The following is a 13,944-nucleotide window of genomic DNA, read 5'->3' as shown; positions in this document are numbered from 1 at the left end:
TTCACTATCTAAATATTTATAAGTGGATTTTTTGGAAATATCACAGGCCATAATCTTATCTTGCATTATCTGCTTTCATGTGCTTATCGCATGGGATCTCTCATAAGGAGAGTTGCCCATGCTATTTTGCAATGTATTGAAACGTTGGGAAGTTACCTATTGTGAGTTGAGAAGTAGCTGTAGGAGTATGAGCTTACCGTATAGTCAAAAGTCGTACGATATACTGAAACATCTGTATTCAAACAGTAGGTCACTTAAAATTACCCCTTTAAGAAAGTACAAAATGCCTTTATCAGACTAATATTCAGCCTGAATTAGAGAGATCATGTGTGGAATCAATCAATTAAATTGGTTGAAAATGCAAAACAGAAGAGAATTGCATTTTGCTTGTTTCATTCAAAAACTGATACAAAAACAACAACATTTATTTGGTGAAAAAACTTCTTTCCAGACATCAGATACATCCAAGAAACCTTGGATTTGTTAATAATTTTGAAATTCTGAATCATAACAGCACTATCTATGAAAGACCATGCTGTAACAATGTATAATTCATTCAATCGTGAGGTGTGGTTTATGAAATTACTATGGATCTTCATCAAGTAACGGCCGAATCAATCAGAAAAGAAAAACAGTAAATATTTGAAAATTTATCACTACCGATATTCAAAAATAAACTTGAAAATGAACTATTCCAACGTATCATTGATAGTAAAAGTTTTAATGAAACCTACCGAAATCAACATGTAACAGACACTAGGTCACTTAAAATTGCCTTTTTCAGAAAGTACGAAATGACTTCATCAGGCTAATATTCAGCCTGATTTACAGAAATCATCTGCCTGTATCTGAAGATTAGAGAGGGTGAGTGTAGGCCCCATTGTACATCCTCCCGAGGAGTTGTCCTCCTAGGTCATCGTCCATCCTGTCCTTTCCAGGAAGGTTGACAGGTCATTTGGAGACACCTCCTTTAAATCGGCAGGTGTAGGCCAAGACTCGCAGAACACACATTCTCTTATTAGCAATAACTCCGGACACTCGCATAGGACATGCCTGATAGTTTCATCTTCCTGTTCACACATCATGCATAGAGATGTGTCCACTAGCCCAATTTTATGGAGGTGTTTCCTTAGTTGACAGTGGCCAGTCGGAAATCCTACTGGTAAGCGTAGATTTTTCCTTGTTATCGCCAGATATTTCTTCGGTGCCAGCTTCCCAGGGTCGTCCAGGGTGATCTTGGCAAGATTGCATCTTTTGATGTCATCCCATCTCTTTAGGGATTGAGCATGGGTGTAACGTTTTGCAAGTATCGCAATTGTCTAAGTCATCAGACCGTAGGTGCCATTGGGTCCTAAAATTCTTAGTCCAGCTGTTTTCTTGGCTAATGAGTCGACAATGCGATTACCCTTACTCCTGCCGTGCCCTTCAACCCACCTCAGAATGATGTTATTATCTACCGAGGCTTTGGCTAAATTTTGGTGACACTCTAGTACTAGCCCTGAGGTTATACGTTGTCTGTTCAAGGCTAATAGGGCTTGTCTGCTGTCAGTGCAGATTGTTATGTTTTTGCCAGAAATTCCTTTCCGGGAGATACCAGCCAGTTCTGTTTGGCCCATGCTGGTATTTTTCCCCATTGCCCACTTAATCCTTAGGCTTAGTGATTTGAAGTAAATTCAACATCCTGAGCCATTTTTGGTTTTTGAGCCGTCTGTATATGTGCGTATTGCATTTGTTGCATCTGACTCTGTGTTCTGTTTTATTTGAATTTTGTAGGGTTTATTAAACATAAACCTGGGTTCAATTGCATCACTGGTTGCTTGCAGCAGATGTTGCGCAGTGAGTGCTTCTCGCCATAGGCTCAGCCTCAATTGACCCATTTCTACTTCGAGGTTTACACCAGCCGTGCGCAATCGTAACATGGTCATTAACGCAAGCTCCTCAACGTACAGGTACAGAGAGTCAGACCAGTAATTTATTTCATTGCCACGGTTGGTGTTGTTCTCATGGCTTCTGTGATGTTTTAACAAGCTAATCGCTGTATTTGTTATAATTTTTTGATATAATTGGATATAATTTTTGTATGGCCGTTGCTTATAGAACTTTTGGTCCCCATGCAATGGCTCCGTACGTTAACATATGTCTTATTAATACAGTGTAGATCCAGGTGACCACACGGGGTGAAATACCTCATGCGCGTTCCACTGTCCTCCGACATTGCTCATAAGCCACAAATGCTCTTTTTGCTCTACTCTGTAGGTGAGAATTCCATATTTGCTTCCTGTCGAGAATAGTACCAAGGTATTTCACCTCTTCAGAGAAGTTTAGTTTGCTTTTGAAGATTTCGGGAGGTTTTAAGCCCAATAAACTTCTCTTCATGGTGATTCGGAGCATCTCAGTCTTCTTGAGATTGATCGACAGTGAGTGTTCCTTACAGTGAGTGTTTCTGTTAGTTTGAGCCCATCCTGCGCTCTATCGCACAGTGTGTTTACAAATTTGCCGGTTTGCATGAAAATTATGTCATCTGCATTGTTGAGGTGAATATTCAGGGTATCCAGAACTATGTTCCAAAGAAGGGGTGATAAGATCCCCTTAATTATTCAACCGGAAAAACATACTTGTTTCGATCATTTTCAGTGTAACAAAGGCATGAAAAATTCAAAGGGTAGCAAAGAAAAATGGAATAAAAGATATCATCTTATTTATAAGTAAGTAAATTTTTAAATTTCGGAGAAATGTCCCACAGTATAAAGAATAATAACATCATCGAAACAAGTAGTTTGTGGAATTCAATTTGTATTGAAGGACGCTGATGGCAACGAGAAAAACTATAAAGATTCATGAATAAGACGATGTATTTGATTCCATTTGTCTTTGTTAACGTATAATTTGTTCATGCTTTTATTACACTGAAGATGATCACAACTATGATCGAAATATATATGTTCATTCCGATTGAATAATTAAATGTATTCGTATATTTGTGTGGAGAAAAGTTTAACTTCCTCTTCAAATAGGTGAAAAGGTGTTTGAACTGTTTTTTTACCAATCAGTTATCGACCTCAAAAGCAAGCTAATGAAGTCTACTTTTTTCAACGTATGATACTCAACACTCAGATAACCCCTTACTAGTCATCCGACGACTTCAGTAGCAGGGATAGGACCTGCTTCAAATATGACAGTTTTTTTATGTGTGGAATTCACTAACCCATCAATTGTGAAATGTGACCAGTAAAATCTGTTTTTCAGTAAGACACCCTAAGACAACTCTCAGAAGTCGAAACTTGTGCGAGCTGGGGATTATTGAAATTTCACTTTCAACCTGCAATTTCTTGCACGGAATGGAAATCAATAGTCTGTACGTCGAGATTGAACCACCGTTCCACATAGCGATCTCAACTGCCTACCGTCCCCACATCTTTGCAATTAAACTTTTTCGGTCAGTTTTTTTTTTGTGAAATTGTAAGCAATCCACTTTTGCGTAACTGATATGTAAATGATATTCGTTATCAGCGGATTTCAAAGTTAGAAAAACTTAAATAAGTTATGTGAGGATCATCTAATGTGATGCACCTGAACTCTTCATGACTACAAATTACTTTTCTAGTATCATCCATCCAAACATTCCAAACCATTAGTTCTACTACCTCCTTGTTGTAACGAATTTCGACATGCAAATATCTATATGAAGTTTCGGAAAACAACTCGGTTTTCCGAGACTTCATATCGAGTAGGTACAGTTACTCTGGAGTGCACTTCACTTCACTACTCTGAAAAAGAGGTGTATAATGTAGCAGTATTTTTCCCGACAGTTTTCTTGGCTAGTTCTGTCAAAGTTTAAGATTATTCTTGCCCCCAGGCAAGGTTACATCGCTGAGGTTACATCTTGTTCAAATTCAACCCGAGTAAATACATTCCTTTCTGACAGACAGCTACAATTTTCGGGCTGCACTTCCTTTACATAATTCCCATAAAGGCGTTTTTACAGATGAACCGTTGAAGACTAATGAAAATATTTTCTCCAGAAAAGTTTAAGCCTTATGCCAATGGTCTCCGTAGCATCTAGCTATTTTATTGAGTATTTCTGAGGCAAAGATTATGATGATAGTGAGATGATAGTTATATGATGATAGTGAGATACAGAAAAGATGAAAGTTGGGCAAATCACTCTGCTTCTTAAAAGAAACATCACTTTAACGAAATGTTTTGGTAAAGCACTACAATAATGTAAGTTGCAACGATACTATTTTCTTGAGTACCGTAAAATATAAAACTGTTACATACAAACATCAAAGGTTACGATGAAAATGAAACTACTAGCCCTCTAGCATATATATACTTGTGTCCGGGCTTAGAATAAGTTCGCGGTAACTTAAAGTGATGTCTTCTTGAGACCCGTACCAAGTTCAGTATTTGCCTTAGCTGATATAGAAGGATAAATAATCTTACAGAAAAGACGTGAAGAATTTAAGAAATATTACCTTTCTAATGGTTACCTGAACACTAATGAATGACACAGAGAAAGAGAATACATATATATTTTTATTTGACTATTTTGTTATTTCTTTAGATGATACTTCATGAAATGAGTGTGAATAAATGCGGTTTGTTAAAAAAATTATTTGTTTTTTTAATTTCTTCAAATATTTCTAGGTATTATTATTGTATTATCTTATCTCACGTTTCTCAATTATAGAGGAGGGAATTTCAAAGATAAAAGACGAAAAACTATATACCAATGGCAGAGTATATTTTCTTCCAGTTTAGTTAATACGTGAACACTGAACACTTATTATTTTTCATTTCATTATAACGGATGATATTTTCTGAATAGGTTCGTCCCGAATTGCCCTTTTCTCTTATTCAAAAGATCACTGAGAGAATCATTTGAAATTAATTTAATGCAATTATTTTTCAGCATGAATCTATGGTTGCCTCTTTTTTCTTTGATTTGCGTAGGATATTCCATGGCAGAGGTGAGTTAAAATAGTTGAATTTTGTCAACTGCGATGCAGCTTTGCTGTACACCTCATGTTTTTCGGATTAATGTACTTTTTATCTGAACGGGTGAGTGAATCTAAAAATTTTCGATGGACTGATTCAAATTTCAATATGACACGCCAAATTCCCATTCCGTAGTTCAAAAACTCAGTGTTTGCCCTGGAATTTTGGGTAACTATATAGAAGAACCATTTCTTTTGCAAGTAAACCTGAATGGTGAAGAATCTTACAAGTTATACGAATCATTGACAACGCCGTCCAAATAAAACCTGTATTGCAAAATGGGGTAGTTTTACAACAAGATGGAACTCATCCCCATTTCGTAGTGCCAGTGCACTACGAAATGGGGATCCATTTTCATCCATATGGAAAGAGAAATTATACATGAGTGCCATTCAGATTATCCGATTTGAATCCACCGGACTTTTTTATGTGGATGCTCGAAATTAAAAATCTACGACACACAGGCAACTATTCTAGATAACTTACTGGAATAAATTACCAGGTGCTGTTAATAATAACAGTTGATATTCTTCAGAATGTAAGGGAGGAAATAAATGCTCGTTTCTGTTATTATATGCAAGTTATTGGTGCTCAGTTTGAACACTCAATTAAGTGAATTCATCTGTCTAGTTCCACTTTCTAGTTCGAAATTAAATACAAACCTCAAAAGTACTTCTTTCTATCTGACATTGCTTATCGTTGTAATGTCAAAGGATTGGATGCAGAATTGAATTATCAGTTTTCTGAATGAGTGCCTTAAAAAACCTTACGAAAATAGGGCTCATAACGGAGGCAGTAAAAAAGGAGAAGAGAGGGTTCATCGTGCTTAATGCAAATATGAGATAATAGATAACAGAAATCAAATTATTTACAGACAACCTAAATTATGTTCAGAAGAATATGACCTATATCTAAAAGCACTTAAATACTTCAAAAAATTTCAGAAACCAGACAAAATGAATATAAAGGGGGGGAAACTATGGAAAAAGCGATACGGAGACTCAAATTTGAAACAAGTAATTATACCAGAACCGACTTGAAAGCAAATACCAGCAATTCAAAAAGAATTACACAAATGAGGAGCTCATTTTGAGAAAAAATCCTTGGACAAAAATAAAAGGTAGAACAAATTGGAGTACATGGCGTCATCAACGGTCTTGAGAACACTGCCGTGAGGTTGAGTCGACATTTAACAATAGACGGTGTTTTGATAGATGGAATGAAAAGCTTCAGCTTGCAAAAGTAGTTCGAAGGGAATGAAGACGACGGTGAGAATGGTGACTTTTCCTAAGAACAGCATTGAATAAAAAATACAATAAACTCTCTCTAGCTCCACAATCAGTACATGTTGTTGGAACTGACCGAGTCTCTAAATCGAAAATGGATGAAGTGGAATGAAAGACAACACATTTTTTGTAGAAAGCACCGTACCTCATTGAGCACAAGCATTTTACACCAGAAAAAAGACGCGGCTTGCAAAGGACAATTCTGTACATGAAGCAAGAGAGTCTAAGATCATGTAGAGAATTGACAATGTATCTTCACTATTGATACAGGAGCCGATGTTGCTGCTGAATGTTGAAAGTTTGTATCAATACATTTTAAACATTATGGAAAAAAATAGTTTCTTTTTGAACATCAAGAATGAAGCTCTCAAAATCGACAACGAAAACATTTTCCTGGATTAATTTTGTACTGACAGTAGTTCCAAAATTAGAATATTATATGCACTTGTGAAGGAAGGAATTATTCAATGAAATTGATTCAATAACTCAAAAATTTCAAGAAACCTATAACCATAACGCTTCTTTAAATTATCTCATACTCAAAATGAAATAGTGATAATTATATTTTATATCTCTTAGAAGCGTCTGTGTTATTTTTCGCCGTTTGATTTTCAGGAAGACATCGTCGTTAAATTATGGAGGAAAAAGGGAAAAATTCTTGGTCATATTCTCAAAAGTGAAAACGGAATTGACTACTACGTATTTCAGGAAATTCCTTACGCTGTCCCACCAATTGGCCCTAACAGATTTAAGGTAGTTATATTGTGATTTATAAAATAATGTCGATTTATCATGAACTGTCCCCTGTTCATACTGATTAAAATTTTGTTCAGTATTCTCCTTTAAAATTTTGATCAGTATTTGATGTGTCACCTGTTGAGTTTTTGTCTTCGATTTGTGAATCCATGTAATTATATAGAGTGGTCTGAGTTTGCAATGGGTTCATTTATCAATTGGACAATCAAAATTTGAATAATGTCAAAAGTTAGTGCATCTTCGATAACCATATTAGATGCACTAATAATACCTTAGAGAATGAAGTACCTTAATTTAGAAAAGTTCAAAATGCTATTTGAATAAGTTCTCAAATTCTAAGTCATCATTTTTCGGAAGAATATTAAAATACTTTCACATGATGTTTTTTCTGAGTTTTTAAAATCATTACATATTCAAAGTGGTATTTAGTTAGATTTATTCATTTTAGATAACCGTTGACGTCATTTTTGGTGAGATAATATTCAACGGCATTGAAAAATTTCGTAGATATGCAAGGTCGCTGATATGTAAGGAAACGGTGATTATCCCTTAAAATAATATAGCTAACAAAAAATGTTGAGTTACATAAATAAAAATTGTTGAGTATACAGGATCAGTCAAAAAGTCTTGAAGAAAGAAAGTTGCTTTTTCTTTAATGGAACACCTATATATTATTTCATATTTCAATTCTGCTCGAAATTCTGAACAACATTGATTCAACCGTTTTTGAAATATCGAATTCTGATAATACATTTTTATTGCCCTGAAATTAATTGAAGAAAAAGCTCGAAATTATGGATATTTATTACAATTTAAATATATTTTTTTACAGAAAATAAAAAAGTAATATTGTTCAGGATTGATAAAGCTGCATGGAACGATAAAATGTATTTTTTAATGAATGTCCAGGATATTTGAAATTCTATGAAAACAATGGTTATGCCAGGAGAAAAAGAGAGAAAACAAGTTTTGATAAACAACAAATAATTTCTTTGGAATTCTATTTAATGAGGTACGCAAAGTATTTACAGTAATGAATTTCATGTCTTATTATTTCTTGCAACTCTTCGATATTTGGCGGCTAATTTTTGTAGACTACATTTTTTACGTGACCCCATAAAAATGTCAAGTGGGGTCATATCGCGAGACCTAGTTGGCCATTTAATTGCTCACCTGCGTCCAATTCATTTATCAGGAAAAGTTTCATCTATATATGCCCGTACCACACGTCTGAAATGTGGAGGAACCCCATCTTGTTGAAACCATATTTGTTCTGCCGGGTTTATTATTATTCGGCAACAATCGTCTAAGCTCTGGAATAATACACTGTTGTAAAAGTAGTAAATATAATTCAGAGGTTTAATTTCCATTTATAAAACAGGGTCCTATGACGTGTTCACCAATAATGCCACACCAGACATTCACTTTTTATGACCGTTGAGTGTGAACTTCCTCCATCTAATTGGATTTTGGTCTGACCAATACCTACCGCTATGTCGATTTATGTGCCCGTTTAAAAAAATGGAGATTCGTCGAAAAACAACATGTGGTTGACAAAGTTGACATTTTCATTTGATTTATTCATAATAACTTCACAGAACTCGTTTGTATAATCAAAATCGTCTTTACTCAATTCTTGTACCAAATGTTTCATGAAAACGCTGCAATGTTTTTGAAACGGTTGAAATGGGTTCCCAATTGGAATGCAATTCATTGAAAATGTCAACTACTTGGTCACAACTTCGTCTTTTATCACCGTCTCCTATGATCATTTAAAATTTAATACGCTCAGTATCAGTTAAAAACGTGACATTTTTGCCCGAAAATTATTTACACTAGATGTATTTTTGACATGTATTGTCAAGATTATCACTGTTAGACAAAAGAACTTAATGGACTAAAACATTTTTAGATTATTTATTAGAAAGTTATTTTCAAAATAAGATATTTTGAAAAATGTTGAATTAAGGAAATTAGTGCTTCATCAACTTCGTTCAGAATTTCGAGCAGAATTGAAATATGGCATAATATACAGGGTGTTCGTTCTGCAATTTTATTTCTTCGAGACTTTCTGACTGATCCTGTATACTTATTTTTTGATCAGTGTGATAGATTTTGAAAACCCTAAAACATTTTTCGCTAACTATCTTAATTTAGAAAATAATCGACGGTATTCATATATACCATCAACCCTTAAAATGGTGCGTTTATGAAAAAACTTTGAATGAATATCATGTGAAATATTTCATCGAAAACTTTCGAAGTGGAGGTAAGGTAAGAGGTAAGAAGTGGTAAAGAAGTAAAGGGGAGACAATCTATTTGAGCATTTCATCTACAGAGGTGCTGAGTACAAATCAAATGACGTAGCTTGACAATGATGAGTTGGCACTTCAATTTCTAACGTTAATCGGTTAAAACAGCATGTTTTCTATGAATCTTCATCTACTCGATTCATTTTAGCGAGGTCATACTGCTGGATGAACGTCAAACATCTGCAAAACTAACCCATGTAAGGTATCTTACATAAATGTCTGTTCAGTGTGGTACTAGTCCGGGAAGTAGTTCTTTTTCAGCATGCATTAACCAGAACCTACTGTGTGGAAACCTTGAAAGAGATGATTGTTTTTTCAAGGACAAAACACAAGCATTACAGAAAAATCCTTAAGGCGCTCATAAAGTGTAGTGTGTGCTAAAGTAGCGATTCACATTGGAATTGAATCGCTGGAGATCAAATTCATTTGAAAAAACGTTCTTAAGAAGTTTATTCCATATAAACGCAGTTCTCCAAATGGAAGAGTTCTCAAACAGTTCGAGTTGTCCTGAGTTGAACCTCAAAATGATGATTAGCCTCAGTCCGTCGCGTATTTTGATATGTACCGCTCTTGGTGGAATAAAATGTGTCAAATCACTTGAAAACTTTCCGTGACAGGTAAAGCATCAAAATTTGCTGAGGTGTGTACAGTTTTCTGGTTCGGAACAGTGTTTCAAGCTTTTGAGAAGCAGCCTTCGCAATTCCAGCGACGATATTGTGCCAAAATATATTGGTGTCCATATTAACCCCCAACAAACTTATCGAAGCAGAAAGCGACATTATTATATCCGGTTCGGGGTCATTCATCTTTTTGGAGAATACCGATGCCTGGGTTTTTGGTGGCATTAAACTGAACCTGGTTACTTTCACCCCCATTTGAAATCACTTCTGGATCCTCATTAAGATATGCAACCTCCTGCTGTCGGTGAAAATGTGTATCTGAAGCGAAAGGGAATGACGAAACAAGTGTGCTTGTCGTCAGCGAAGCAATATATTGGATTCTTGGTGTTTTCCAATAAGTCATTGATATACAATAAAAAGATGGTTGGAGATAATATGGATCCCTGGGAAACACCAGTGTTGATGATAAAAATTTTTGAAATATACGTATCGATGGCCACTTGCAGGGAACGTTCTTTCAGGAAGCTGGAGAGCCATACACAAAAATGATCCGACAAGCCATAGCATCGAAGTTTGTCCAGCAAAGCCTCATGCCGCACACGATCAAAGGCATTAGATATATCCAGCGCAACAGCTCTTGATTCTCCATGTTTCTTGATTGAGTTACTCCAAATATGGGTGACATGCGATAGAAGGTAGCCTGTTGATCTTTGTTTCCGAAAACCATATTGATGATCGCTCAGGATGTTGAAGCCTTCCGAAAAATAAGGGATATGGTGATTTACGGCTTTCTCTGTGATTTTTGATATGACTGATAGCAATGCGACTGGTCAATTTACAAGATTTTTCTGCAAAATACTGGTGCGAGTTCATTTGCTCACTTTTTAAGTAAGATGTCAGGCACTTCATCAGGATCAGTTGCCTTGTTGATATTGAGCTGTTTCAAAATTCGTCTGACTAGACGTTGTCAGGAAGTTATTTCCGGCATTGTGTATTCTAGTGTGGGAATTGTGGGTGGTGCCTTTCCCAAAAAATCGACTGTGGAGTGGGACGCGAATTGTTCAGCTAGTAGATTTGATTTTTCTATGGCTGGTGTTGCAATTGAACCACCCTCTTGTGTTCGTAGTAGAGTTGTGAATTTTGTGAAGTTTTGATTAACAGCTTTAGCTACCGACCAGAAGGATCTAGACCCGTTGGGATTGGCAAACAGTTTTTCCCTAATTCTCTGATTGTGAAGTTATTTGCTTTCATTTATTCTAAGTTTGCAGCTGTTGCGAGCATTAACAAACCTAGTTCGATTTTCGGTAATGGAATTCCTGCGCCACTGCCGGTAGGCGATATTTTTGGAGACGACAGGTTTGCCGTCTCCGTTTGCCGTCATCGAAAAAGGAATATATGCATCCATGGATGATAGAATAACTTCTGTGACTTCAGAACCACAAGTTGATGGATCATTAGAGCTGAAACAAACATCTTGCCAGGGGAAATTTTCTTGAATATCCTCCCACTCAGCAAATATGTAATGCCAAACTTTGCGCGGCTTTGATTGCTCCCCAACATTTATCGGCGATTTACTCAACACTAAAATGAGTCTGGGATCAAAAGATCCCAACGGAGATCTTACGGTGACTGTGTAAATTTCTGGATTAGTTGTCAGGTATAGATCCAGAAGACCAGCATATTCTTCATCACAGTCAGGAATCCTGGTTGGTTCATTAATAATCTGAGTAAGTCCGCTGCTTATTGCAAAAGCCTCAGCTTCGCAACCTTGTTCGTCGTTGATATTCGAGAATTTGAGGCATTTGCTATTATGGACATTGAAGTCACCGAATATGGACATTTCGGCACTGGGATGATTGATTTGCAGAAAGTAAATGTTGTTTGCAAGTAAAGAGAATAGTGTCGAATATTGTGTATCGCTTGGCGGTCGATAAAGGCAGCATATGAATTGAGTGATCTTCTGTGATATTATTTTAAATCATATAACATGAAAGTTTTGAGGTTCCAGCATTTCCTCTCGTTGACAGGAGAGATCGCTTCTGATGAAAAGAGATATTCCAAAGTTATAGTCTAAGAGCCAGTGAGCGGCTACCTGCATGAATTTGATCAGACTTAGGTTTTTGTATATTGAGGCCCCTATACCTCCTGTACATGATATGGGACCTCACTAAGCCCAAAGTGATGGATGCGGTGCGTGCGCAGGTAGGACAGGTATCGATTTTTTAGTAATTTCAAATGCATTTGACGACATTTGCCGTTTTGATATTTCAAAATATATTATTATTGTGAATGGAAAATAGTAATGGCTGAACAATAATTTTTGAAAGTAATTGACAAAATCTGCCATTGATATATTTTTTCATTATACTTTTGAAATTTATAATAGGGCAGAAGTATTCAGTGCGTACAAGCATCAACAAATAACAAAATCTGAGATATACTACCCGGCCAGATGTCTATGTATTACGATAACTGTTTTACATTAAAATAATAATTTATGATTTACTTAATCACTGCATTTATTGAAATTAATGTTTTTTATGTAGTTCATATAACATTTAAAAATTTTGACAATAAAAAAAATTGTAGTTTAAGAACCATCATGGTTGAAAGCGAAATGCTAGAGTGGATCCGTTTCAAGTTTTATTGAGGGCAAGCATTTTAACCGTTGTAAAAGATTACATCTGATGGTGGCTTTAGGGCTGCAGAAATCGAAGATGAGATTGAAAGATTACAGAGTTGTCAGTCATCTTCATTTTTTATTCACAATGGAAACTTGAAAGAACTATGTAATGATTATGCTATTTATGAGCAACAAACATTGAACGGTGAACATGGCATAACAGCGCAATTTTTGTATGATTAACATCAAGCTTGTTTATCATTATTTACAGCTAAGCAGGAGTATTCGGGCAGGTGACTTCCAATTATATATCTTGACATCTCACCAAAAATTACAAATTTATTTTTTGTATTCATCCATCAAAATTATGCGAAATGGATTGTCCAATACCATTACAATTTGAGAAGAGTTTCCAAAACCCATCCTGGTTTAGAGCAAGACTTCCAAAAAGGATTTTTTGGAATCAAGCATACCAATAAACCATTCTCAAGACAGCCTATTGACAAACGCGGGGCAAGAAGTCACGACATACGCTTAACAATAATCACATATGAGTTAGAACAGTTAGGAATTACCAAGAAGTAAGATATTTCCACAGAGCTGCAGCCACATAACATCAAAAAAAGTTGTCATCAACTTGAGAAGTTTATGAACTCGTTCGATCAATATGTCAATCCATTCAGCTTAGATTTATCACCAGATCAGTTATTCAACATAGCTTCGGGAAAAGTAGCATCATCTCAAGTGGACGAGTTCCTTTTAAATGTCCAAAAAATCTGTGAAGAATTACGAACGACTTTTATAGCTGAATGTGCATTTGATTCAAAAAGATTTGAGAAAGCCATCAAAAAGACACCCATACACAACATTTCAAGTCTACTTGTAAAGAAAAAGTCTGTGAAAATTGGAGGTAAGCATCAAGAGATCAAGCTACAGCGATATTTATTTAGACGTTTGCTGTGAATTTCAATGGACCACCAAATTGAGGTTTTAAAAATATAGATCAAGAACCGCCAAGATTTTTCATACTTCATTCTATGAAAGAGGTTCCCAAAACGTTCGGAAGTATTTTGAAGAAATTTTTGCGAATGGTATTTAAATATTCTATCCAAAGAATAGACCAACAGATGTTTACGACATGAAGCATCATTGATTGATTACATTATTTTTGGGCCTGACCAAGTGTGACCTTCTGATTTTGCAAAAGAATTTTAAGAAGTTTAAGGAGGCTTTTTCGAAAAACGTTGGTATAGTGAGAAAATGAAATCATTCTAAGGCAATCGAAAGATTCATATAAATTTCCGAAATTGTCAATCGTATCAAGTTGTTGATGAGAAGATATAGTC

The 13,944-nt window shown here is 35.7% G+C and overlaps 1 protein-coding gene across 4 annotated transcripts in view; it reads left to right on the top strand.

The window, feature by feature from the left end:
- The window catches only part of LOC111512523 (para-nitrobenzyl esterase), a 106,295-nt gene that overhangs the window by 14,320 nt on the left and 78,031 nt on the right, over positions 1-13,944 (top strand). For 2 of the 4 annotated variants that reach the window (XM_074175338.1, XM_074175335.1), the window contains exons 1-3: positions 4,699-4,831; positions 4,916-4,973; positions 6,903-7,040. In XM_074175338.1, coding sequence (XP_074031439.1) covers positions 4,917-4,973; positions 6,903-7,040 — 195 coding nt within the window. In that variant the 5' untranslated portion in view covers positions 4,699-4,831; position 4,916. Of the gene's footprint in view, positions 1-158; positions 246-4,698; positions 4,832-4,915; positions 4,974-6,902; positions 7,041-13,944 lie in introns of those variants that run through there. The other 2 variants (XM_074175337.1, XM_074175336.1) reach the window with 2 other exon arrangements.

This window comes from Leptinotarsa decemlineata, unplaced genomic scaffold (assembly GCF_025532065.1).
Source record: "Leptinotarsa decemlineata unplaced genomic scaffold, Ldec_3_MD MMD2_tig00001019_RagTag_RagTag, whole genome shotgun sequence".
Taxonomy (NCBI): domain Eukaryota; kingdom Metazoa; phylum Arthropoda; class Insecta; order Coleoptera; family Chrysomelidae; genus Leptinotarsa; species Leptinotarsa decemlineata.
Note: the sequence above shows the minus strand (reverse complement) of the source record. Positions and strands in the feature narration are given on the sequence as shown.